The sequence below is a fragment of the Rhipicephalus sanguineus genome, unplaced genomic scaffold (genome assembly GCF_013339695.2).
Source record: "Rhipicephalus sanguineus isolate Rsan-2018 unplaced genomic scaffold, BIME_Rsan_1.4 Seq5512, whole genome shotgun sequence".
Classification (NCBI taxonomy): Eukaryota; Metazoa; Arthropoda; class Arachnida; order Ixodida; family Ixodidae; genus Rhipicephalus; species Rhipicephalus sanguineus.
The window spans coordinates 2,605-28,652 of NW_023615496.1; the positions used below are offsets into that span (position 1 = coordinate 2,605).

Genomic DNA, 26,048 nt, shown 5'->3' on the forward strand with positions numbered 1-26,048 from the left:
AGGCTGTGTTGTACTTCAAGTGGATTTGCAATAGAAACTGAAGGACCTGGCCATACCTTTAAGGCCGCAGAAAGGTGCTGTTGCAAAAACAATTAAACTCCAGGAAACACCATCTATGAAGCTATCTTGAAACACACTATTAATATAAAACGCTTTCTAATTAGCAATATAGGCAGATGATGAAAGCACAGCTACTCTAGCATGATGCAAAAGTATACATACTAGCTTACATTTATGTCGTATACATTCAAGCACTATGTTCCAACATTTTTATGACAGCTATATATACTGGAATTTTACACAAGTTTCTTTTTATGAGAAACTGTCGAGCTACAACTCTGCAGAGCCTAGCTAAGAGTATCATTTTAAATATAACAAGGTATTCATGTGGTGAATGAAAAGGACTAGGCTAATATTATCAGCGTCCCAGATAATTGCAAAAAGATTTAATGCAATACCAGAACAATGACTTGTGAGCAGAACATCAGTCTAAAGAAGAAATGCAGGTTCAGACAAGATGCTCACCTTCCACCACTTTGGAGAGGGACTCCAAGAGGGCTGTGTAGCGCTCGATTGGCTTGTGCAGGCGCGTCCACATTGGGTAGTGCACTTCAGGCTCACAGCCACCACCTGATAGTTGTGAATACACAATTTCATTCAACACGAACAAGCGAGCATACTGTACATCACAACGGAACACATTCCAGGAAGCTGGCACACTGCATTTGAAAAGGGAGCCTGTTGCAACGACAAGACTGTGCAGTGCAGATAAACAAAGACAAGAAGGAAGAAAGAAGTTACATGGATTGGTGCTACGTCAGTGGAGTGGCATAAATTCAAAGAAATCACAAGGGGGACACACATCTCACAATGGTGGCAATTATTTTATTCATAAATATGTTTTACTTTTGTTGTATAAGATTAAAATCATGCTTTCAAATCTAGTTTTAAAAAAACATGAGCATGAGAATCAGTGTGGGGTCAGGCAAATGGCACTGAGCAGCCAATAGTATAAGAGCACATTTCATGTTAAAGTTAGTTTCTAAGCGTTTTTATGTTCACTGCTTATTTCTTAAAATAACATAATAGTCGAGCAATTGGATTCATACTTTATTGTGAATGGCTTCCAACAAATCGTCGACATAAATAATGGTACGATCAGAGATTCTCTATTTACTTTACATTTCAAAGCCTAGCATAATAAGCATCTGCGGCACGTCAGAAGTAACCCGTAGCATTCCAGAAAGTTCGTGCTCTATAGTGCTTTTTGAAATTACAAGCAGCTTTCACTTTTGTACTTCACTTCGGCTCATTGGAAGGGCTTGAGATTTTAAAGCTAGTTTTATTAAGAGTGCACGGTCCTTAGCTGTCAAGATATTCAAATATGATGTTAAGAAAGATACATGTCAAGGGAGGACACTTGCAAGGGGTGTCACCCACAGCCTGAACACAAGGGGGGTCAGAACCCCCTCCACCCCCTCCGATTTACACCACTGCTTCAGTGTACATTGTGCCAGTCCACATCGCGTCAGTCCATGTTGTTTCTGTGTTTCTTCTTGTCTCTGTTTATTTGCGCTGCACAATCTAAGTACTTAGCAATATGTACCAGTTGGCCTGTGCGTGGATTCCTTTGGACCATTCAGAAGAGTTGCATATTATACAGACTCACCTTTTGTTTTTGCTAGCTGAGCGACATTCTGTGTACGCGTGTCAATGATGAAACCCTTCTTTCCACCCATCAGCACGGATTTGAGTAGCTCCTCATCTCCATTGCAACGCCTCATCGTCGTTCCAACTAATGGTTGACTGCACCTCATCAGCGCCGTCTGCAGGAAACAATAAGAACAGATTGAGACTGTTATTTAAATTTACGCAGACTATTAAAACATGCTAGCCAACTTCACAGCCATTTTTAATCTCCTAATAATAACTTTAAATGACAGCTCGGCTCGTTTCTGGTCAAAACTGCTGTCGTGGCTTTTGATGATCCAGACTCACTGAGCACAAATTTTGGCACCATTACCAGTACTTCTATAATAATAATAATAATATCTGGGGTTTAACGTCCCAAAACCACGATATGATTATGAGAGACGCTGTAGTGGAGGGCTCCGGAAATTTCGACCACCTGGGGTTCTTTAACGTGCACCTACATCTAAGTACACGGGCCTCAAACATTTTCGCCTCCATTGAAAATGCAGCCGCCGCGGCCGGGATTTGATCCCGCAATCTTCGGGTCAGCAGTCGAGCGCCATAACCACTAGACCACCGTGGCGGGGTACCAGTACTTCTTACTAACCAAGTGCAGAAAATAGCCTTGCAGTTACCACTGAATGCAACAGGTGGCAGTGTGGGTAATGTGGGAGTGCCTGCACAGGCATAGCTTACAGCCTAAGTCCTAAAACTTATGGACCATTCTGGCACAGTTTTTGCAAGTGTTCACCGTCGTGGGAGTCATTAAACTTTTCCTCACTCTGTTACTTGTTTGAATTTCTTGGTCAGAGACAAACTAAGATTTCATGATATATCGATTGCAGGCTGCTAGACTGAAATGTTTGTAAAAAGTCAAGGTACGTTATAATATGCCTAGGTGCCTTGGTAAATGTATATCATTGCAGTGCCATCTGCTATCGAAAAAACACAACACTACACATGAATCCATTCAGCTGCACAGAGTGCAATTTTCATCTCTAGAATGCAGTCGAACCCAGATATATTGAATCTGAATGGGATCGCAAAAATCTTCTATATATAGGTAATTCGATATATAGAAGATTTCATATATTGAATGTATATGCAAGGGGATTTTACAACTGCTCAATATACACAATAATTCGTTATATATGGGTTCGACTGTACATACTGTACTACTATAAGTTTCCTTCCCACATCAAGCATCGAAAACTGGCTAACAGCAACATCTGAACAAGTGCAACAGCTAGCTGGACAAAACTGTGCATTTACATTACAACATACAGTGCAAGCTCACTTAAATCTTGTTCAGTTCAAGTAACTCTGTTTTAAGGCATTCTCTTTATCTCTTCAAACACTTAACATACGCACTCTTAACAATCAGCAGCACCAGTAAAAAGGATGACGCTGAACCCCAAATTTTAGTCACACACAACAGTCACAGCTTCAAAATTCTTGTGTGCGAGCTTAAATGAATTGCAAGCGTGAAAGTTCCACTAGAGGTGCGGCTGGTTAAGAATGACGCCTAAGACGCCCATTGCTGCCAGATTAAGAAAGCAACAGTATGCACTAGCAAGTGCTGGACACTTGACTGAGTGACTGACTGACTGACTGATTGATTGATTGAGTTAAACATCACAAACCAATATATGGACTGCAAGACACTGCAAAGCACCTGGAATCATCTCTGAGGTTCCTTAGCCTGAAATGCTGGAAGCATGATATCACGTAGTGTCAGGGGCGTAGCCGGGGGAGGGGGGGTTGAAACCCTCCCCCAAATTTGCGATTTTGCATATGTATATATACACGCACACATACAAATGCATGCACAAACATAAAAAAAGAATGCTTGAACCCCCCCCCCCCCCAAAAAAAAAAATTTCTGGCTACGTGTCACTCATGAAGTAACCAATTCGCTATGAAAAATTTGGGAGTCTCTTCTAGTGAAGGTATATACATATTCTGTATTTAGCCGTTTGATGTGTATGCCACTCACCTTTGCTTTCTTGTGGAAGTAGCTCAACACTGGAAAACGGCCCATCTGCCTGAAAGAAGCTGAAGCAACTAGGACGCTGTCTTCTACCTTCTTTGGCACGATCACTTGTTCAGGATAGGTTGGACAGACCTGTTACAAGAAAAGGATTAGAAAAAGTAAAAGAACAGGCTTAATTATGGAACAAGCCAGTCTCAAAAGATACTGCGCTATCCAAACCAACTCTTAAAAACAATGTGTACAGTAAGAACCTCAATTTAACGAAGTTAATCGGTACCAGAGAATGGGTTGTTAAAATGCAAACACTTAATTTGGCACCTGAACACTTACCCTGCATCTCACTATTGTCGGGTACTTATATCTTGGTGCAGTACACGCTCGTTGGCTGCTTTTGTGTCCTTATGTGAAACACGAACATTTGAATCCTTTCTTGTTTCTATATTTCGTTCATTCTGTGATATGTTTTCCTGAGCACATGCCTATACTAATAATGTTTTCTGTTTGTTTCATAATCTGAACTTTACTCCGGGTCACAGTCCTCTCTGAAGTCAACTGGTTGCTTTTCAGCTGTGTCTCCACACTTCGATGTCAATGTAAAGGTTTGATTTGAAACTGAATCACTTGGTATGGGAGACACCACACTAAGTAGTGTCAAATTAGTTTTCGATTATCTGGGCTTCCTCATCATGTACCCAAAGCATAGTAAATGAAAGTTTATGCATTCTCTCCCATTTCAATGTGGCCACTCCACTCACGCAATGAATTAAATGCATGACATCGTGCTTATCAACAAAATGCCATAATCAGTTGCTAGATCAGTTGTTTTCTATAAATCTGCATGATATGAAGACACTACAGTAGCTCCTTACAACTAAAATTTATGTATTTTATTTGTACTTAAGTAAATGAAACAGTGTTCCTTGAGCATTTATTTAATTAGCTAAAGTGGACCATTCAACACGCTAAAAATAACACTCTAAGGAGACCAATTTTGAAGTATTTCGACGTAACTGGTCAGGATATGTCATGAATGTGATACACCACAAGCTTCTCACCGAGAAATCATGGTTCACAGATGATATCCTCCAATCGTCCGAGACCAGCTTGATTTTAGCAAAGTCTTGCTCTGTTGTGAATGCTGACCACCCATCCTCCATTATAACAAAAGAAGGATTGTAAAAGAATGGATGAAACCACTTCGGGTTATCTGCGGAGGAGATAGCCAGGAGGCAGGAGATGTTACACATGGGCTGATTACGGGTTTTAAGGCCAACAGTTAATGCCCCAGAAACAGTTACATTACCTAATGCGGAAAGGCATTCAATGGTGTCTGCAACATTGTTGCACGCTTCAACGCCAGTGATATCGAGTTGAATAATCCTGAAGTCTTTGCATTTCAAAAACAGTGTTCCCGACAGGGCCCCAATCCGTCGCTCAACAGTGTCAACCATCCTGTGCAGCAACTGCAAAAACAAAAGGAGATTTTGGAGTAAAATGCAGTCACAATTGGCGGAAACGTAAGTAGGTCAGTGCGAGTACGTTTTTTCTAGTGCATTGTGCAGGTGTGAGTGCAAAAGATCAAACTGGCCAAAAACCAGCTGCTTCTACATCTATGTAGTCGATTTCTCTTCGTCAATTCGCTGCTGTGAAGTCATCAAGAGCAAAGTTTCGCGCATGATGCCGTCAGGTTATATGTAACAGTGAAGTGTGTGACATTAGCAACGTGTCACTGCACCTCGTAGTTCGAACAGCTGCACCTGTCACATTTATGTCAAGTTTTATTATTATTTTTTTCACGACAGCTTTGTTTTACGAAGTAGATACGCACCCATAGCTCCTTATCGTCATCTGTGCGCGAAGAGAAGATAGAGTGATGACTCGACAGAGACAGCGTCCCCGAAAAGCTTGTGCAGAGTGGTGTGTGCAGAACTACACGGTCAACTTTGGTGATCTTGATCAGTTCTGCAAACTCCATCTTTTTCCGCTTCGATCTGGGAGTAGAAAGGTGACGAAAGTCAGGACTGCATGTTTCTCTGTTTGACGTATGAAAAGAAATCCACGCGTTAAAGAGGACACCTGGCGAAAAGACTCGATAATGGAGTGGCATGTGGATTCTGAAACCGCCAGTTGGTAAAAAAAACGTGAAGCAACATCTGTGACGCCCACTAGCAACCGGCAATAACTTCACTGCCCTCCTTTCCGTCGCGCTGTATTTCCGTAATGAAGTTGATCGCTTACCAAAGCGCTGGTACGTCTTAAACAGGCATTTTCGAGAGATTCAGCTATTCACATCCAGCGTATTATTGGTGCTACGACAAACACAGCCGCAGATACACAAGACGGCCGCGCGCCCCACTGCAGTCATTCGCGTTTGGCTCTATTTCTGGCTTTTTTGCCGACTATGGATTTTGTTCGTACTTACAAGCGACTCATTTTAGTTTCAGAACCGGAACCGAAACTTCTAGGCGTAGGCCGGTTTGCAATGACAGAGCAAGACTTTGCTTCAGATGAATACAAAGCTACTGCTATTCATTTGAGTCCCCTGAAGCTGATATTGGTTAGGGAAACAAATCGTCGTTTGAATAGAGATGGCTAGTTTTCGAAAGCTCGCGCAATGTTTGCCTCAAGTTTTGGTTTCGTTGCAAGTCAACGCGTTGAGGGAGTCGCGTGGCTCGCGTGGCTCAGCGCAGGCCCCTCGTAGTTTGTTGCAAACAGGTAAACATTTTGCTTTACTCATGAAACGTCGTGGAGGGACGGTAACACAGTTACTAGGTAATGTATGTGCGTTTTTCTGGAGATCACTGAAACATTATTTGAGGAAAACACTATCTTTTGCGCGTCACTATATATGCACATAATCCGTTACCATGCACACAGAAACAGTAATATACATGCATCACTTCATTCACGTTACAATACAGTATAGTCAACAAAGCGGCTACGTATCTGGTATGTGTGTTGCGGTTTGTGTTTAATTTTGCATGGATCAGAAAAGCTGGGTGATGAAGTCACAAGATGGCAGATGATACCGAACGTCAGCTGATAACTTTTGTTGCGTGTATGATTGTTCAGCTTGAATCGAAACGCAGCTTACACTAATTACACAACACAGAGCACCATTTAACATAGTTTCGGTTTCTGAAACCACACCAAGCACGATCAACGGCAAAGCGATTTACCTCGGGTAACTGACGAAAGTCGTAACGCCGAACCAACAAAGGTAACCTCCACGGTTGCACCACTGGTGCTACAGCGGTGCTTACTGATACGCCCTTTTTAACGCGATAGCGTTAAAGAGCTCGTATCGCAGAAATTCCGACGTCGGCGTCGGCACCGTTGGTTGTGAGCGAAAAATCATCATCTTGTCCGTGACCGAAAAATCGAAAAAGCTGCAAATAAAATAAATAATAAATATGTTGGGTCCGAGTGAGAATCGAACCCAGGCCGTCTGCGTGGCAAGCAGGTGTTCTACCACACAGCCACGCCTCTGCTTGGAGCTGCACTGAAAGTAACTTTGATGCTTCCCAAAAATACGCGTCCTGTATACAGGTGTCACAGTACGAGATGTAATATGGCAGTAATATTGCGTGGTACAAGCGTACATTGCCATCGGGCGTCACACCACGTCAATATCATAACGACTTGGTGGTTTAAAGACAGCCACCCATTACAAAAGGCGCACACATTACTGCGCGTATTCCCTTAAGACCACGTAGTGGGTGCATCGCAGCCTCGAAAAAGGTTCTCGCGCATAATTGCTCCTGGTTCAAAGCATGCTACCCATTACATAAGGCACACACCTCATTGCGCGCATTCTGTTAAACACTCGTAGTGTTTGAAGTGCGCACTAGGGGCAGGATATTGCTATCGCGTTCAACTCTTAAAGGCGAAGCTTAAGCGTCCCCCAATTTTTTTTCTTTTCTTTTTTTTTTTTTCGTTCACTGCCACGGCTCCGGAATGTGACGGTTGGTGTCACACTAGGCTTTGTCGCTTTTGCAGCCAAATGCCTCGCGTGTTTCAGGAGATCTTATCTCTCCAGGGGCGGGTGACAGCTAAGGTCTCTATATTTGGTGATCAGAGATAGATAGAGGGACTTTAGTGACAGCACGGCAACGCTGACACCAGCGGCAACGGCGCAAACTTGCCTTGAGCGTCCGCGCGTATGATCGAAAAAGAAATCCTAGAAGCTAATTAAAAGCTACTCTTTGTTCTCAGATCGTGTGCTCCATGTTAGGCTGCGGTGACTGTACAGCTACGGCAGAATAAAACGCATTAATAATATTTTTCTGGTTTTTCTGGTTTTCAAATGCCAAGACCATGGCTGATTATAAGGTGCGTCGTAGTGGAGAACTCTGAGTTAATTTCCACCACTTGACGCTCTTTAACGTGCACCTAAGCCTAAGTGCACATGTGTTATTTCGTTTCGCCTCCATGTAATTGCGGTCACCGTGCTCGGGAATCGAACCCGCGCCATCAAGCTTAGCAGCGCAACATCTTACCTGCTAATTTACCACGACGGCTAGAACAAAACGCAATTTAATAACAGTATATCATTTCGCTAAATAATTCGTATACCAAAATTTGTTACCAAAGCGCAAATTTTTCTCGTAAGCCAAGCAATAATGCTTAACGTAATAAACTATTCCGATGCACCGGAAAACCGTAAATTACTTCTGACTACGACAACATTTGCCAACAAACATTCCATTCCACGGTTGTCGACTCAGAAGTTACCTCAAGTTGACTTTTGGTTATGCAGCGCCGCAAGACATCACGGAGAACGGAATCGGCAAAGTTTCGGCATGTCAGTCGGTTCCGCACTTTCCCTATGTACCCGGTCCCTTATATTTTGCAATGACCTCATATTTCAATATTTCAAGCATAACTGTTACGGCATAAGGAAGTGTTAAAGTGTGCTATAGGTCGTTCGACCGCCCCCTCCCCCCCTCCTTCCCCACGTAAATGATTTCTGGCTACACCGCTGTGCTGTACCAAGGATTTGGCATTGGAAATACTTACTTGATGGGGCTTGGTTTGTTCTTTGGAGACTTCGAGTAAGACACGGACCCATCCCTACAGAGATTGAAGCAGAACAATCGAACCACTCGTTGCATTAGCCGTTCTTGGAACGTCGAAGCGAACAAGCGCGACTGAGCATTTCAGGTCGCAACTCCAGTTAGGATGAAACGAACACGCAAAATCGTTTGGGGGTGTACACCAGCCTCGCCCGACACCGCCGGATTAAGAAAGCCGTAGATGGAAATCTCAAAAAAGTTCGCGTAGCGACGCACAAGGACGCACCTGCTGATCGAGGTAGATTCCGTGCTTTGGCTGTCCATGGTTGCAGAATAAATGTGTCGCAGGCGCAAACAACAGCACAATTCAAAACGCAGTGCTGGGAGGGAACGCTAAAACGCGACGCGGCGACGCCAACAGCACGCGTTTACAACACGTGATTGAGTTACGGCGTTCGCGTGACCCGCGGCACCTGCTCGTCGTCTTCTTCGTTCTAATTTTTTTTTGTTCACTGCCAAGCTGCTTCGAAGATGCGGGCGCCGCCCAGACGGCACACTTTGTCCGGCGGACGTCCGATTAAAGTCCGAACGTCCAGTGCCCGTGACGGACGTTCGGCGGACATCCGATAAAAATCCGGAATTTTGGTGCCCATGACGGTCGTCCGCCGGACTTCCACAGAATCACCGCATGCGGACGTCTCAACTCGGAGATCCACGGGAAGTCCGACGTAACACCGCTCCAGGATAACATTTAAAGTACGTGAACACGCTAAAAAACTCCTTGCTTGCTGGTACGCTTCACAAATGCGAACATTTATTGGCTGTTTCGGTTCTGCGCAACAACCAAAAAAGCTCTTGAAGTAAAAATCCATCGCAATGTATTAATTTATTATCCATGCGCAATGTTAATGGCTCCACATATTGCACGGCGCAAATAATTTGTAGAGCTATGTGCGTAATGAGAGACAATAAATTGAGCTTCGGCTCCACAATTGATCAAAGTGAAGAGCCCACGCGTTGTTGAATTACCCTAGATTGAACCTGCTAAATATCCCGATTATAAGACGCACTGTTAAATGAAATTTCTAAAAATTCTTGTTGCGAAACTGTTCAGTTTTGAATTTATTTAAACATTAACACGTCGCATGGCTTTGTTTTATGCAATTATGTTTTATACGCTTGAAACAACAACAACAAAAAAAAAACTATTCTACGTACGAAGCCAATCCAACACAATCCTCAAGCCTCTGTTGTCTTCCCGCTATTTCCCGCCTATTTGGTGCCGACTTTGCGGCTGCGGAAGACGTTTTGTTATAGTTTCGCATGCGTTATAGTTTTGTCGACCTTTTGCTGGGACGCCCCCCTTCCATCAATTCTAAGCTGCCTGCATCGTACAACGGTTTCGGTAAGTATTTCTTCTTGTTCCTTCCTCTGTCATATTCTGTTTGGCTAGCGGTAGCATTGAGTGTTGCGGTTCATTGCTTGTCCCGCGCTCCGGTGCAGCCTTTGTCATGGAGAGCGATCGGAAGCGCATTTGTATAGCTCAAAGAGCTGCTCGGCAAACACAGCAAGTTTTTAGACTTTTAGGCGAGCCTACAAATGTGTTACCTGTCAGCGATGAAAGGTCGGCGATTTCTCAAGACAGCCGTGCTACCTTCGGCGATGAAGCCGTTATGTGTGAGCAGTATTCGGGCACGTTCAGCCCACCGGAAGCTCGTGAAGCCGCAAACTTCAATGACAGCTTACAGTCTGATTTAACGGCTGGCGCCGTGTTGCATCCGATCTCGAGCGCCGCAGCCGATCTCGGCTGTAGTTTTCAGCCTTCGCCTGACATTGTGGTATCCACCGAAGCCAGGGCTGCTAGTCCCAACAATACAGACGTTGGCGAGGAAGATCTCGGTGGAGCACTGCAAAAGTGGGCAGTGAAGCACAGTATCAAGAGGGACGCGTTAAGCGACCTTTTGAAACTTCTGAAGCCGCACCACTCATCCCTCCCAAGCGACGCCCGCACTCTTTTACGAACTCCGCGAGGTCCATGCCTTGAGTGCCCTATTACCGTTCTTGCGCCTGGGCATTATGTTCACTTCGGACTTCAAAGAGGGTTGTTGCACGCATTGAGTGGCTTTCGCCAACTTCCGCAAACTTTGCGTCTCGCGTTCAATATTGATGGGCTGCCACTAGCGAAAAGCTCCAATCTGCAGCTTTGGCCTATACAGTGCCTTATTGTTAACTCGAAGAAGCAAGTGCCATTTATAGTTGGTGCGTTTGCTGGAACAAGCAAGCCAGAGTCAGCAAACGACTTTCTGTTGCCATTTGTAACTGAGCTCAAGGGCATACTCGAACGTGGCATAAGTGTTAGTGGTCAAAGTGTTCCGGTGTTTGTGAAGGCGTTCATATGTGACGCTCCTGCGCGCTCATTTATTCTCTCAACTAAAGGCCACTCTGGCTACAGTGCTTGCCCAAAGTGTACATGTGAAGGTGCCTACAGAGGGAACAGAGTTGTACTACTGGACTCCGACTGTGAAATGCGGACGGATGCCAGCTTCCGCCAACAGAAGGACCCTGATCACCACAAAGGCACATCTGTCCTTGTAGATTTGCCCATCGATTTAGTAAGAGATGTTCCTCTAGATTATATGCATTTGGTGCTCCTTGGTGTGGTGAAGAAATTGTTGTTGCTTTGGCTTTCGGGCCCTCTAAACACTCGTGTTGGGCCGTTTGAGCGGAGGTGCATGAATGAGGCTAGCGAGAAGTTGCGTTGCCACATTCCACAAGAGTTCTCGAGGACAACCCGCCCGGTAACTGAAGTTGAACGGTGGAAAGCTGCAGAATTTCGTTTATTTTTGTTTTACACTGGTCCGGTCATACTGAAGTCAGTGTTGAGGCCCGCACTCTATGACAACTTCTTGTGTCTGCATTCTGCACTGTCAATTCTTGCAAATGCAGAATTGTGTCTTCAGCATACTGAGTATGCAGGAGCATTGTTGAGGCACTTCGTTGGAGGTTTCAAGAAGATGTATGGGGAAGAGCAGGTTTCTTATAATATCCACTGTCTTATTCACCTAGCTGATGATGTCAAGGTTCATGGTGCAGTTGATGACTTCAGCGCATTTCCATTTGAAAATAACATGCGCCATGTGAAGAAAGACCTTCGCAAACACGAAAGGCCACTCCAGCAGTTGCGCAACAGGATGCTGGAACGATTGCAGCTGCCAGTTGTGGATCATGATGATGATGTGGATTTTGAACTGTCTGAACCCCAGAACATGGCAATTCTGCCACCAGAATGTTTGGGCCCTGCATTTGGCACAGCCAGGTGTGGCACATTCACTGTGACGAGACATACTGGCAACAACTGTGTCATGATTGATGGTCATGTAGTGGTTGTTGAAAAGTTCAGTCATCTGAAGGCTTCCAAAGAAGCTTGCGTCATTGGTCAAGAATTTGGTGACAAAGAAAACTTCTACACTGTGCCTTTTGAGTCTTCACGAGTCGAAATCTTCACTGTTTCGAAGCTCTCCGCAACAAAAGTGTGGCCTCTGAGGAATATGAAGAAAATGTTGTTGTTGCCACATGCAGGCCGATTTGTGGTTTTTCCTGAAATTCATACGTGCTGACAGTGTACACTCGCAGTGGTGACACACTGAAGGTTGTGGGGTTTTACGTACCAAAACCACGATGTGATTACGAGATATGCTGTAAGCTTTGCATTGCCTTCCATGGGACAAATCAAGTAGACCAATTTAGACCACCTGAGCTTCTTCACTTTGTTGTGCAACTTAAATACATGGGTATTTCACCTCTATCAGAATGAATGTGACAGCTGCAGCAAGAATTTGGTGTCATGACTTTGTCCTTAGCACTAGAACACCACAGCCATTGAGCTAACACAGCACTTATTGCTGGTGAGTTAGAAACTGCTTTGTCTACATGGTGCTGCATGTTTCATTGGAGAAGTTGAACTGTTGCTTTGAATCATATTTGCAGATGGCATATGCTATTGTGGAATTTCTTGGAGTGGGTGAAATCGAAGTTGTGCCTGGGTCTTGGGTCAGAGACAATGTGTGCATGTGGCCGAAGGCACCGGCGGAAAAAGTTAAAGCCCTCATCAGAAGGAACCAGCCCTGCGGATACTCGCCACCGTGGCAGAGCTACAGTGTGCGTGTAAAGGGACTTTTCTGTAAGTGTGTTTACTTATGAAAGGCCGTGCTATGTAACTGCAGACAAAACTCATGCTAATTGATAGTGCAAGTGAATACCAGTCATGTTTTGCCATTTTGTGCCTACTATTGCAAGTGAAAGAGAATTATTCAATAATTTAGTGCTCAACAAATTACAAAAATAATGGAAGAGGTAACAGCTGATGAAAATTTCTAAGGGGTTTGGTTGGAAGCCTTGTAACCAGAATCATCGGACTCATAATATCAGATTGCATCAGTAAAAACCATTTTAGGCAGACAGAACCCTTTCGCTATTGCAATGGCCCTCATGGTTTTATTGCGCGCTCACTGCAGGAAACATTTATACATCATGCCATTTTTGGCAGTTCTAAGGTTAATTTTATGTTCATTTTGCAGTTCTGTGTATTTAGATAGATGCACTGTTTTCCTTGTTCATATAGCCACATATGACGATGCACGAAAAAAACTAGACCTCTGTCAGTATACGTCGGACCTGGCTGACGATGAGCTGCCGCAGAAGAGACGGAGAACCGCCAAAAGTGTGTGGGAGCCGTGCGTAGAGTCATCAAGCAGCGCGCCTGATCAAGACAGTGATGTATCACTTCCGACAGTACCGACAAGCTTTCCCCAAGGTTAGGCAGTATGCAGATGGCATTTTTGATTATTACTATTTTTTTTTTTACCGCTTAGGAATTTTGGTAAATCTGTATTTTTAATTCTTTCATTAGGCGCATGTAAAAACTTTTATGTGCATCAACATTTGATAAAGCTGAAGTAGAGGTAAAAAGTTTCTGCTTGGAATAATCGAAATTTTAAAGTGCGAAGCCTGAAACTTTTCTAGAGTTTGAACACTCTGGAAAAGCTATAGTAGTAAACTGTGTCTCTTAAGTTTGAAAACGTTGCTGCTGATTCTGAAATGTATTTGCATCTCAATATGGCCAAGTTTGAACAGCGCGACTGAACGCGGCCAGAGAAACACATACACCGAGTGCTTACTATCAAGTGGAAAGAATACTTTCCGAGCATCTTGCAATTCACTGTAAAAAATTTGGCTGTTTAGCAATGCTTGATAAAATTAGTATTCTGAACAGGGCAAAAGATATTGACGAGAGACATTATCAAAGCTTGTGAAATAGGAAAAAATGAATAAGTGTGTCAGCATGCTATCTTCGTCACTGTCCGACAAAGAAATGAGATTTCGTGCTGTCTCCCTAGACAGGTTGCGTCGGGTTGTGATTGCGGAAAAACTTGCATGTTTGGGTCCACGTACTGTATCTTTTCTGTTTTGTTTTCACCGGTATATATATAGACATCACGTGCACATTAAAATAAACAATTCTACTTGATAGCGCTGTGGGTATGTGGATGTGTTTATTCTCTGTCGGCATTCATTTGCGCTGTACAAACTTAGCGAGATCAACCAACTAGCTCGCCATGTATTGACTTCAAATTATCATTTTATGTCCAGCATGCTGTGCTTCCAGGAGTGAGGAAGCAGAACCTCTGGCGAGGCAGTGTTCCAGCGGTAAGTGTACATACTTGATCAGTGCCGATTTCTTAATTATTTCATATTTTACATCTTGTTAATATTGCCCTTTACTCAACTGGATGTACTACGATTGCCTGAAAGGCGTATAGACACCAAAAAAAAAATCAGTGGAAATTTCAAAAACTTCTTCCGAGAGGTAGAAAACTGTTGCCATATATCTACAGTAATGTAACTTGCACATTCTGTTTGTGGAACCAAAGAAACCAGGTGTGAATGTGCTGTTTTTGTGACATTCCGTTGAGAATGTTAAAGGAGTACTGACACGATTATGAAGTGCAGCAAAATGGACGTTTTTGGTTTCCATGGCATGTAGTGTTAATGCTCTCCCCACACCGCAGCCGGGAAACACGCATAAGATATTTTAGTTTGATTTTGAAGTTTTAATCTCCCAGCATCTGCAAGGCAGCTTCACTGCATGGACAGTGCTATGACGTTTCAAGTCAGCTCACTCGGTTTGAGAAATCTGGATCCTGCATGCAGCCTAAATCGCGGAAATCGCTGTCGAAGGCGCTGGACGACCATTCACTCATGAACCACGTTCGACTGACAGCAAAGGAAAGCAGGTGCATGTTTCGTGGGTTGCAGTCTGCCCGTGACGTCACGGGCAGACTTGACACGTCCCTGTGAAGCCGCCCTCTCAAAACCGAAACCGAAACTGCTGGTTTAAAAAAAGCGGTATTAAAAATATATGCAGTGCATCCCCAGGCACGATGACACTCTTTTTAGGGTTTTCGACACCCGTGCTTTCATTTAGAGCAACAACCCGAAAATTTATAAAATTCGTGTCAGTACTCCTTTACAATCATATGCTGTAATAAAAGAAACAGGTTGATTTTTTTTTCCTTCCTTCTTTTTATCTCCCAAAGCCGAACAGAGACCGTCTGGCCAGCAGTCAAGTTCTCAGCGTTGCAACCTTGAAATTACAGGTGATGGCATTTTTTATTAGCAAGTGAAGTTTTCAAGTCATAATAGAAGTACGGCTACCTCAGGGCTAACTATGTCGCCTGTTTTCATGGATGACTTTTTGCAACGGCATATAGTGAAGGCACGAAATTCTCTGGGACTAAGATTGGGGTTTGTTCTCAGTGGTCAGGTACAGAGTATTGCAATGTTGCTGGTGTCGAGTAATGAAGTCTACCCTAACGTTTCTGCTTTACCCTTGCATGTTTAACTTCTACTTAGCTTTACAGTACCAAGCAGATATGCATGCGAACAGTGCGCAAACCCTTTAGTGTAAAGTAGCTTCTCAGCCCTTCTCAGACGATATACTTATAAGGGACAGAAAGCGTCTTGAATAAATAAACCTTGAAGGATAAACATCTTGGCTAGTTAGTAGAACATAGTTGACAGCACTACGTGTGGTTGTTTGTGTGCCTTTTTTGTTTGCGTCCTTTTTGCACTTGTCCCATACAATAAAGAAACCTGATCGAATGCTAGTGACAACACAGGCTGCCTCTGATATGAAATCTTTTGCTGAAGCATGCGCATCTTTAGTGCTTTGCTTATAAATGATTGCCAGACCATTACACTTGGGGCTGGGGAGGAGTACCCACACGGACTGTTTTAAAGATTATTCTCTTTCACTATTTGTTGTTGACATGGAATAACTTGGGCTGTTGCTCAAAATACCACCTGACTAATCCGTGAGGTACGACCTGAAGGCCGCAGGTTCGATTCGGGCTGCGGCAGTCTCATTTCGACGTAGGCGAAATGCGCGTTAAAGCCAGGTGGTCAAAATTTGCGGAGCCCTCTACCACGGTGTCTCTCATAATCCTGTTGTGGTTTTGGAACGTAAAACCTCAGATATTCATATTATTATGACCCATGAAGGAAGTAACTTATTTCTGCCTAACATTTTTTCACTTTTGCACCACACGTGTCCAACTGGCAGACAGGATCTCTAATGAAATAATTAAAAAATACATACCTAGTCGAGCAAGAAAAGCTAAAAGTAATGTTAGCCTACTTGCAAAGCATCATTTTTAAAAGGTGAAAAGCAGAGCAGGAAAAACTAAAGTATTCTTTATTAAGTTACAGCTGCACAACTTGCGTAAACATTTGCCGTGATGACACCTACACGGAAGCATGTGGGTATAAATTGCTGTGCATGCCTCTGACATTTTGCCACACTTTCACAGGGCATACTTCCTCTCGGCCGGCTGCCTCCCCGGGGCCATCTGTGACATCTGAGCCATCTGGCCTGAATGCTCTCCCAGAACGAGGTAAGCGGAACTCCACAGCCTTTAACCTGTGGCTAAAATGTACCTGGGAAGTGGCTGCATTTTGGTGAAACCTCGCAAAATTTTAACATATTTCTATGTTTTGAGTCATTAGCCTTGTCATTACGCTTGAGAGTGACAGCTTTTAAGTAGATTTCAGGATCCTCCTATCACAATGTGTCTTTACTTCACGACCTCTTCCTTAACGTGTAGCATATAGTTACAACCTTTGCGGCTACCAGCTCTGTCATTCAAGTTATAAAAACCTGCAACCGTTGCTTTGTAGCAGTGCACATGAGCAATAGAGCTTATAATCTTTTCTTTGATGTGATGGATTAAGTGGCAATCATTTGTTGGAATACCAGTACTCTGGTTGGTGTGTTTATTTTTTTAGGAGCTTGTGCAGTTCATTGTCATCATTTTTGGTTTTCAGAATTTCAGGGTCAAGTGCTCAGAACTTTGAACATCATAAAACTAACCGTACAGCAGATAGCAAGCTCCATCGACACGTCACTTGCCGCTTGTAGAACTGCCTCAGCACCTGCTCCGCTAGTCTCAAGCCCCTTCGAAGATGTGGATGCCTTGATGGAGTTCGAAGAGTCACTTACTAAGGAAAATGAAGACGTCCTGGTACGTCAGCGTTTTGGTCAGCTGAGATTTTAGTTGCGTGAAAGCTGCTTTGTGATGTTCAAGTCTGTCTAATTCCATTAAAATGTAGTGGAATCATGGTTTTGCATCAATATGCAATTTAGAGAAACTACAGTTGTTTGTCTTTTAGTTTTTGAAAGCTGCAGTCCAGAAATATTCTACCTTGTTAATTCTTGTGTGTGAGCTGACATAGCATTGCAGATGTCAGGGCATAGTGAGTGTTTCCTTGACTATTTGCAAAAGTACCAGCATGGGCTGGGAAACAACCCTAATTGTTCCCATATACCTTCCACGGATTGGGCACGGTGTTTAACTAGGCACGTATGCAATGTGTCTTGACAAACTTAAGCATTAGTACAAACTGGACTTGGCAGGAGGCATATTATTACACAGCGGGGCTAGGGTGGAGCCACTGTACTTTGTGAGTGGCAACAACTTAGGCTGCAGTGGCTTATCTGGAGATTATCTGAATTAGCCATGAAGAGTAATGAAATTCCATTAAAATAATAAGCCCAAATTATTGGTACATGATGGAGACATGACAAATGGCTTTGTTAGGCGTCCGGCTTTCAAGTGGGTCCGAAACTTTTTAGCCTTGAAGGCTGCAGCAGAAGGGCGGTGCCGTGCAAGAAGATATTTTGTCCTGAAGTATTAAAACGTTATTTTTTCCCATGTTCAAATATTGCAGATCAGCGAGCTGATGCAGCTTGGTGGCGTGAACCCAAACATCGCAGTGAAGCGCATACTCATATATCTTTTTGCTGACTCCTTGGCTGCCCAGTTTTCATGGCATGGCAAGAAAGGGAAAAGGAAATTTTCAGAACTCAAACTGTGCCAGTGCCTGTTCAGTAAGTGGCATACTGTTTACATTGGAAGTCCAGCACAGTGAAGAGTGTTATTTGTCAGAGGGGCAGTAATCTGACTGTTGTTATATTCTACACATTCTTTGTCCATGAACACTTTAGTTCAGGCAGTTTGTTCCCGTCTTCAGATCTAGCCAATCCTCCAGCAGTTGAATGAGCATGATGACAGGGTGGCTTCGGTGCTGTTGCAGTGTCACGACACTGCTAAAAAAGCTGGTAACAAGTATGCTTGTCAGGTGTCAGCTGCACCAACATATATATGTAGGGCAGGTTATCTGCCTTAATAGGTAATATCGGTGGTTATTCATACCAAAACCACTATGATTACGACGAACGCTGTAGTGGAGGGCTCCGGAAATTTCGACCATCAGGTATTCTTAAACGTGCACTAACATTGCACAGTACATGGGCCTCTACCATTTTGCATACACCGAAATGCAATTGCTGTGGCCAAGATCGAACCTACGACCTTCGGGACAGCAGTCAAACACCGTAACCACTACGCCCCTACGGCGGATAGGTCATCTGCCTTGGAGAAATGTGCAGCTCTCGGAGACTTTTTAGACTATAAAACAAAAGCAAGGCATCTTGCAACTTGTTTTTGGTCGCAGGTTGGTAAATGGCCCGAGCGAATTGAATTTGTGATATCGAGTGTCTTGCCACTTGAAAAACCACTTGTGCAGGCCTCCTGATTGGCGTATCACGTGCAGTTAGGGCAGCTATGAATATACGAGGCTTTTCTTTGTAATTGTATGCACATTTTTTCAAATTTTTTTATGATACCATAATTTTGACTGCACGGCTAAAATAAATGGAGACCGACATTTCTGCGTGCAGACCGAGAATTGACACAACTAGAGAAAAGTAAGAGCAGCACATTTTGTTGCACAGTTTGAGTTCCCATATCTCAAAACTTATGCAATTGATTCCAACTGGTTTGTCTTGTATTCTGATAGGCTACAGTTCCACCATTGCAACAGTACTTAGTTGATTAGATTAATTTTGTAAATTAGCTATCTTAGCACGATTATTTGCTAAGAAAGACCTGCCTCTTCATGTCATTTAGCCAAATGGACAGAATTGGCTACAGGCTGTTTGAAAAAATGCAAGTTTTAAAGATTTTTATTTTATTTTTTATTTATACAATACTGTAGACCCTAGTTGGGTCCAAGCAAGAGGGCAGTACATGAATACATACATTCATGAATAACAATCACATTTATTTTAGATACGTAGATAATGCCACTCGCTAAGATATTGAGGCATGATGAACAACTTCCATCTTTTCTTACATATTCCTATTATGGACATGAAATCCATGTAGATTCCTGTAATTGTCAGCGCGTTTCACTCCACTAAGTGTTCCTGAGTTTCTATTTTAATGGTAATGTCATGTTGTTATACATACAGGAGTTTTTGACTGTCATACTTTCTGGTATAGCATTAATTATCGCAAGCTCTGCGTCAATTTCACACAGTCCAAAATTTTAAATCCAACATTAGTTCTAAATATACATTTATTCATATTCTTTTGAGTAGTGGTCACATTCCGACTTTTATTGAAGAATTTCTGACTAAAGTATTTAATAGCCTATGTTCATAACTGCAGTAATTGTATGAAATTGTATTTCAGTGTGCAGCTTCAGCACTGATTTTTCAGGCTGTAGGCAGAGTCCTCTTTCCCTGAGCAAATGTGGAACTAGCTGGAGCTCACTAATAAGCTCCAACTAGTTCTGCTCTTGCTCAAAAGCAGATGAAAAGATTTCAGCATATATATATTTATATATATAGATATAGATATATGTAGCTTGGTGTGATTACTGTCTCATTCAATTTATATTTGGTTTTAACAATTTCTATTCGCACTCACCTCAATGGGAGCCTCGAGCATGACTAAGCTTTTGTATTGCGTTTATAGAACTAGCCACACCCATTGCTTGCTAGAAAGTTATGTAAATCAGTGGCCAGCATAGCGTTTTAAATTTAGGAGTCTGCCCTATTTCTGTGTGCCACGGGTGGCAATGTTGATAAGTGATAAGCTAGAACAAAAATTTGAAAAACAGTGGGATGTAAATATACTGCTATGATGCCTTGATACATTTGGCAGTACAAACTTCGAGCCATACATATCATAAGAGAGAGGTACGCTAGTTTATCGATGTGAACATGACGGGGATTAATGCCCCATTGATAAACTATAACTTGTCTCAAGTAATGCTTTTGTGATTTCGTTTTACAGGTGCCATTAGGAAACGTTTTCCAAGCAGTACAAGGGACGACGTCGAGAGCAGTGCGAAGTCATGGCTCCGCCACGCCCCAGAGAGGGCTAATGGCAAAGGCAGCGAAAATTGAAAACAGTGTTGTCAAGGTAAGCTGTTTTCAGACCTGTGCCAGGCAGCCGTAATAATTAATTGATGTAACCATGCTGCTGTAGCTGAAATGTTACGTTTCAGTCGGGATGTCTGGTGCGCGTGGGCTCAATGTGAAGCTGCAATAGAAGTTGCTTGCAAGAAAAATGTGACAGATACATGGGCTAAAAATAAAGGATAGATAAAGCTGATGTTGAGCTTGACACATCTGCCACATTTTCCACTGTGCCTGTCACTGGCTTTGTTTTCCTACTATTTATATTTTGGGTCATGAGTTATCTTGCAGTACTGTAAAAGATCAATGATCTGGATTTAAACGAACCGTTTACGAAATTTATGCATTCAAATTGAGCGAAAGATGGATGCATTTGGTACTTGAGGGGCAGGAAAATGATCTATTGCAAAGAAAATTACCACTTGCTGATTTTTTTTTCTTTGAACACTACAGTTGCAGACCTCAACTCCAAGACAAAAGTGTGATGCAGGCAACTTGTCGCAGACCTCAACTCCAAGACAAAAGTGTGATGCAGGGGACTTGTCGCAGCCTTCATCAAAAGCGTGGAGCATAATCTCATGGACACCACCGCCATCTCGTTGTTGACTCTGCTTCTCATTTCTTCTCATCTGCCAACTTTGTCATCACTACAAGTAACATTCCTAAATTTTGTCGCGCATTGCTGTAGGCACGAGCTCTTGAGCCTGGTCATTGCCATTTTTTTGTAGTTCTGACCGCGATACCACAGTGGCAGATACTGCAAGATTTTAGCCACCATAACTTAACGCCAATTCAACCTATATGGCGGTTTTTTACGGTATTTTTTATAATTGTGTTCTAGGTCATAAGTTCATATGCCACAAGTAACATTGAACCTTGCAATGTGAGGTATCCATTGTTGACAGCTGAGATAAAGTTTTACGTGTGTTTCCATTATATATTCAGGACCTGCAGCTTTTAAATGAACCTCCATCTCATTGTTTTTTGTGTGTATGTCACAGCTGTGTTCCTCTCGGACTACTCTTTTCGTGTTACTTGCTTTGGTCAGCAGATAAGAGTCGTGCTGACAATAAAAGCAGTGCTCGATTTCTGCAAGGTTCTGTACTGAGTTTTACAAGTTTCTAGTCTTCCATATGGCAATAACCAAACATAAATAATTGATAAAATAACCACACTGCTGTAATTAATATGTCTTATCGGGATGACCAATGAGCACGGGCTCAGGGCGAAATGTAAGCCTAAAATAGAAGTTGATTGCAAGCAAAACTCGGAAGAGAAGTTTAAAAAAAAAGGGTAGATCAGTCTGATAAGTGCAAATCATTATTTTTTTGCTAGATTTATCTTTGCACTCATTTCTCATCACTGGCTGTGTGTTGCTAGCTGTGTTCTAAGTCATGAGTGAAGTTTAAGTGCAAGTGCTATTGATTTCTACTGTGCAGTGCGTTCTTAATGATAGCTGTGATCTAGTTCAGTATTCAGAGTTGCAGATTTTAAGTGAACCTTTATCTTCTTGTTTTATTTGTGTCACAGCTGCGTTACTGTCTGACAACTGTTTTGATGTTCCTAGATTTTTTGGAGGTGATCCTTGTACCTACTCTCTTAACAGTGTTCGAGTACCACAAGCTTGTGGGCCGAGTTTTTGAACTTTCTAGTCCTGTTGTAGCGTTTTTCATTCTGGAGTGCTGTTCTCTAATAAAATTTACTATATTTTAAACGTTTCTTTTCCTCACAATTGTACAGTAATGAACTGTGAAACACAATTGAACATGTTCACTGATGTGGCAACACTATATACAGACCCTTGTGTGTGTGTGCGTGTGTTTGCATGCATGCATGCATATGCAGGTAGCGCCTAAGAAGCACGGACATATATGCATTCATGAGGCCGAATTGAGGTGCGTATGATGGGCAGAATCGGGGAGCAACTGTTTAAATGACCTTTGTGTGCCATATCTTTTTGCGCAACGGCACCATGATTCAAATTTAGGGCCCCGTGAGCATTTTTGGAAAACGTCCGAATAACCGTTGCTGGATGTCCGGCGGATGTGCCCTGCAAGGTTCGCGGGTCTGGCACCGGACCATCCGTTGGATGTCCGCTGTACTTATATCGGCTGTATATGATAGTCCGACGGACGTCCAGACGTCCGATGGGAAACCTCCAGCGGACTTCCTGCGGACTAAAAATGCCGTCTGGGCGTATACCTGCGCAAGGCGATTTTTATGTTCGTTTCAATTTCCCTTTTCTGCTTTCGCAAGAGGCTTTCTATTCACTGCAGGACAATGACACAACCTATACGCTCGCCTGTTTGCCACATATACAACCGAAAACAACTTGTTTCACCGCGTTCGGAATTTAATAAACGATTCAAGCCGTGCCCGCGAGCCAGGGCCATTGTTTTCACAATGAAGGTTAAGAGTTAGATGAAGAAGACAAAGAAAAAAAGTGGCGTAAACGTTTTGCATTATTTTTTTTTTCAGTATAATGTTTAGGTGTTGGTAAAAGATTTATTTTTTATTTTGAACAAAAGATCGTAGTCCTACACAACCTTCTCGGCCTACCGCAGAATGGCGTTTTGGTTGTCAAGCAGCAGGGGCGTAGCCAGGGGGGGGGGGTTCAAACTCCCCCCGAAATTTTTCAGTTTTGCTTGCGGATATATACACGCGCACATACAAACATACATAAAGTATGGTTGAACCCGCCCCCCCCCCCCCGAAAAAAATTTCTGGCTACGCCCCTGTCCAGCAGGTACATCGCAGGACGAAGGCCTCTCCCAGTGATCTCCAACCCGCTCTCTGCAAGCTGATTCCATTTTGTCCATTTTATTGTGAAATTGCTTATTTTAAGGCGAAAGCCTTAGATGCCTCATTGAACTTGAAAATTGACCGTCGGCGTCCCGCGGCGTCGGGCACAGCACGAGTGATGCAAAAAAAAAAAATCATCTCGTGAGGACGTCACAACACGACGTCGCCATGACGTCACAGATTGCTAAAATTTGTGACGTCATCACATCACAAATTATGTCGTGACGTCCGTCATCACATGACATCATAGCTTGAAGCCTTGGTCAAAGATGGGCCGATCACGGAGGCAGTGCAAAACAAGGTGAGGTGTCTCCGTCCTGGAGGCAGTGTAAAACCACTCTAGGTGCACAAAGCTTTCGGAGGGTGGCGGAGCAGGATCAATACATCGACTGAGAAGAAAAAGACGATGGCTTTCCCTTTCGAGTCGTCTTAGGTGAATGCACAAGGGACCTTGTGATTTCATTATTGCGTTAGCAATTATATGGAGTCTCGGCTGGTTTTTGCCGTCGCCGTCGTCATGCACCGTATATGTATAACTATGTGTATATATACAAAAGTCCCAAAGAAAAATAATTTAAAAAGTGCGTCCGAAGCGCTAAATCGAACCAGCGACCTCTCGCTCCGCAGCGCGTGGCGCTAACCACTACGCCACAGAACGCAGATCGTTCAGGTAGCTGACGAGTGTCATATACACACCCTTTACCGCATAACTCTGAGACTGCAGGCGCTTATAAGCGTTTCTTCATTGTCAGCGAGATGTCGCGAGGAGCGCAACGGGCGCATTTGAAAGTCGTCGGCCAGCTCACTCGCTTCTAATATTTGCGCAGGGGGGAACCTTGCCCTTCCGCTGTCTGCTCACGCGGTAGTTGCTGCCGGGGGGCAGATGTTTCTGCAGCGTAGCAGCGCGTCCATCGCGGGCCGCTTCTCTTGCTATCGCATTCAGTGCTTCCGCCTTGCGGCGAAATTGTGACTTTATTATTATTATTTCTATTATCATCATCATTATTGGTAGTAGTCGTATTAGCAACAGCAGGAGTAGCGATGACCAAGAACGCACTGTTTAATCATATGTTCTTGAGATTCTCTAAGTTATTCATTTACCAGGTTATTTGTTTGTCTGTTTTCTTCACTAGAATCATTTGGGGGATCTGCTCTGGTCTTGTTTCACCTTATTTCCTTTGGGTCGTTCTATTGTTCTATTTCGCGCTAGTGCACCTTATGACTCGCCTAACAAAACTGCTATACGAATCGTCTTCCCATTTCGTGGGTGACATATTAGATTGAAGACCGCCGAAGGCGCGGACAGTGAAAACAGACAGGACAGAGCATATAGGACAGGACAGGGCGGGTCGTCGCGTCTTCGGTGCGCTTGACACTAATACTTCATGGACGTTTACCAACTAGCCCAAATTAACTCCATCTTATCGTCTTCCCAGTAGTTGTCATATACCCAAAAATTGAAACCACAAGAACCTACCAACGTTCATCAAGGCACTTTATTCGACTCTTTTTTCGACAATCGTGTCAGATGTGCGTACAGCGCATGCGTGGAATTAATATCTAAAAAAAACAAAAAAAAAACACACGCACCACAATAACGACAGGAGCTGTAGTCGTACCACGGCTTTGGCAATTGCGTTCGCACTGTTTCACCATTTCTAACGATTGAGAGTCAGTATTGTGCCAATAAAGACATCAGTAAACGAGAACGTGAGAAAATGAGAGCTACGTAAAGTGTCAAATGCTAAAATGAAATGTGACAAAAGTCAGCCATTTTATGACTTTTCGCAAAAAGAAAGAACCAATGAACGGAAGAGTTCTCCTGTGTGTCTGTAGTCAGGTGCAACTTTAGAAGGCAGCGGCATTTCAACCTCATAGGAGGACGCGCACACGCCTGCACCAATGAGCTCGCGCTCTAGACTGACGTCATAAGCAGCAGGGTCGGTAACCCTGCTGTCGGAGAACAGCGCCGAGCACATCAGAAGGACTATTTCTTTAGTCACAGAGGCAATCGGCTGCCGCGCTTTGGTCATCTGGGCGGGTTAAAGGCCAACTCCGGTGATTTTTCGAGGTCGATGGATATCAATGAAATTCGCTGGGTACGTTCCTTTGCACGTTTCCGTCATTTATGCCAAATTACAGGCTTGAGACATGCGCAGATTGTTTGCAAATGAATTTTAAAGATTGTCTGCAAGCGCACTCCTGGCTTCACACAATTATTGGCAACATTGCGTCTGTGACGTCAGTATTGGTAAGGCGGCGGAAGTGACGCAGCCGAGGGCACCGCTAACTTCGGCGCTTCGGCCGCTACAGCGAGCGTCTGCTGTGCACAAGGCGACAGACAGCGTTGGTGTGGCCGGCGCTTCGCTGGTCGACCCGGCTGTCATAGTTTTCATACTCCGCGCCGGCGTCACCGGCATGCCTTGCACGACTTCCGGTTCATTCGTAACAACGTCTACGTCATACGTAGACAGTACACTCGGCTGGGTTTCGGTTTCGGTGTTGCGCTTTTTTGCTTATTTAAAATTATTCTCCAATTTGCCCAGTATTTCTGCTATCGGGCCCGTAACAGGAGCGTCTCAGGAACATAAAAGCACCATTACTTTGACATGGCCAAAAAATCGCCGGAGTTGGCCTTTAAAGGGACACTAAAGAGAAAAAAATTTTTTCGGAGCTGTTACTTTACAGACCGGCAAGGCAAGGAGTTAGAGGTCTAACACCT

At 43.5% G+C, this 26,048-nt stretch overlaps 2 protein-coding genes across 2 annotated transcripts; one reads left to right on the top strand and one right to left on the bottom strand.

Moving 5' to 3' along the window:
- Positions 1 to 525: 525 nt before the first annotated feature.
- LOC119377714 (myotubularin-related protein 9) lies at positions 526 to 9,162 on the bottom strand (the record flags this gene model as incomplete). Its single annotated transcript, XM_037647061.2, has 8 exons — positions 8,987 to 9,162; positions 8,705 to 8,758; positions 5,514 to 5,676; positions 4,989 to 5,148; positions 4,741 to 4,892; positions 3,689 to 3,817; positions 1,670 to 1,826; positions 526 to 630 (listed from the first exon to the last, which is right to left on the bottom strand). Coding segments are annotated over exons 1-8 (958 nt in total), but the record flags the coding sequence as incomplete, so codon positions are not given.
- A 3,530-nt stretch (positions 9,163 to 12,692) lies between these two features.
- Positions 12,693 to 22,438, top strand: LOC119377712 (uncharacterized). Its single transcript, XM_037647059.2, has 9 exons — positions 12,693 to 12,880; positions 13,322 to 13,513; positions 14,350 to 14,406; positions 15,297 to 15,356; positions 16,569 to 16,652; positions 17,083 to 17,279; positions 17,986 to 18,145; positions 20,400 to 20,528; positions 20,978 to 22,438. Exons 1-8 carry the CDS (start codon positions 12,769 to 12,771, stop codon positions 20,510 to 20,512), a joined length of 975 nt encoding a protein of 324 aa, XP_037502987.2. The 5' UTR covers positions 12,693 to 12,768; the 3' UTR covers positions 20,513 to 20,528; positions 20,978 to 22,438.
- The last annotated feature ends 3,610 nt before the right edge of the window (positions 22,439 to 26,048 follow it).

What these genes read in the sequence shown, in the direction of transcription:
- LOC119377712 (XM_037647059.2), top strand. Translation starts at nt 12,769, where the DNA reads ATGTGGCCGAAGGCACCGGCGGAAAAAGTTAAAGCCCTCATCAGAAGG. An exon ending in GCGTGTAAAGGGACTTTTCT is followed by an intron (nt 12,881 to 13,321) that starts GTAAGTGTGTTT and finishes TTGTTCATATAG; the next exon opens with CCACATATGACGATGCACGA. An exon ending in ACCGACAAGCTTTCCCCAAG is followed by an intron (nt 13,514 to 14,349) that starts GTTAGGCAGTAT and finishes TTTTATGTCCAG; the next exon opens with CATGCTGTGCTTCCAGGAGT.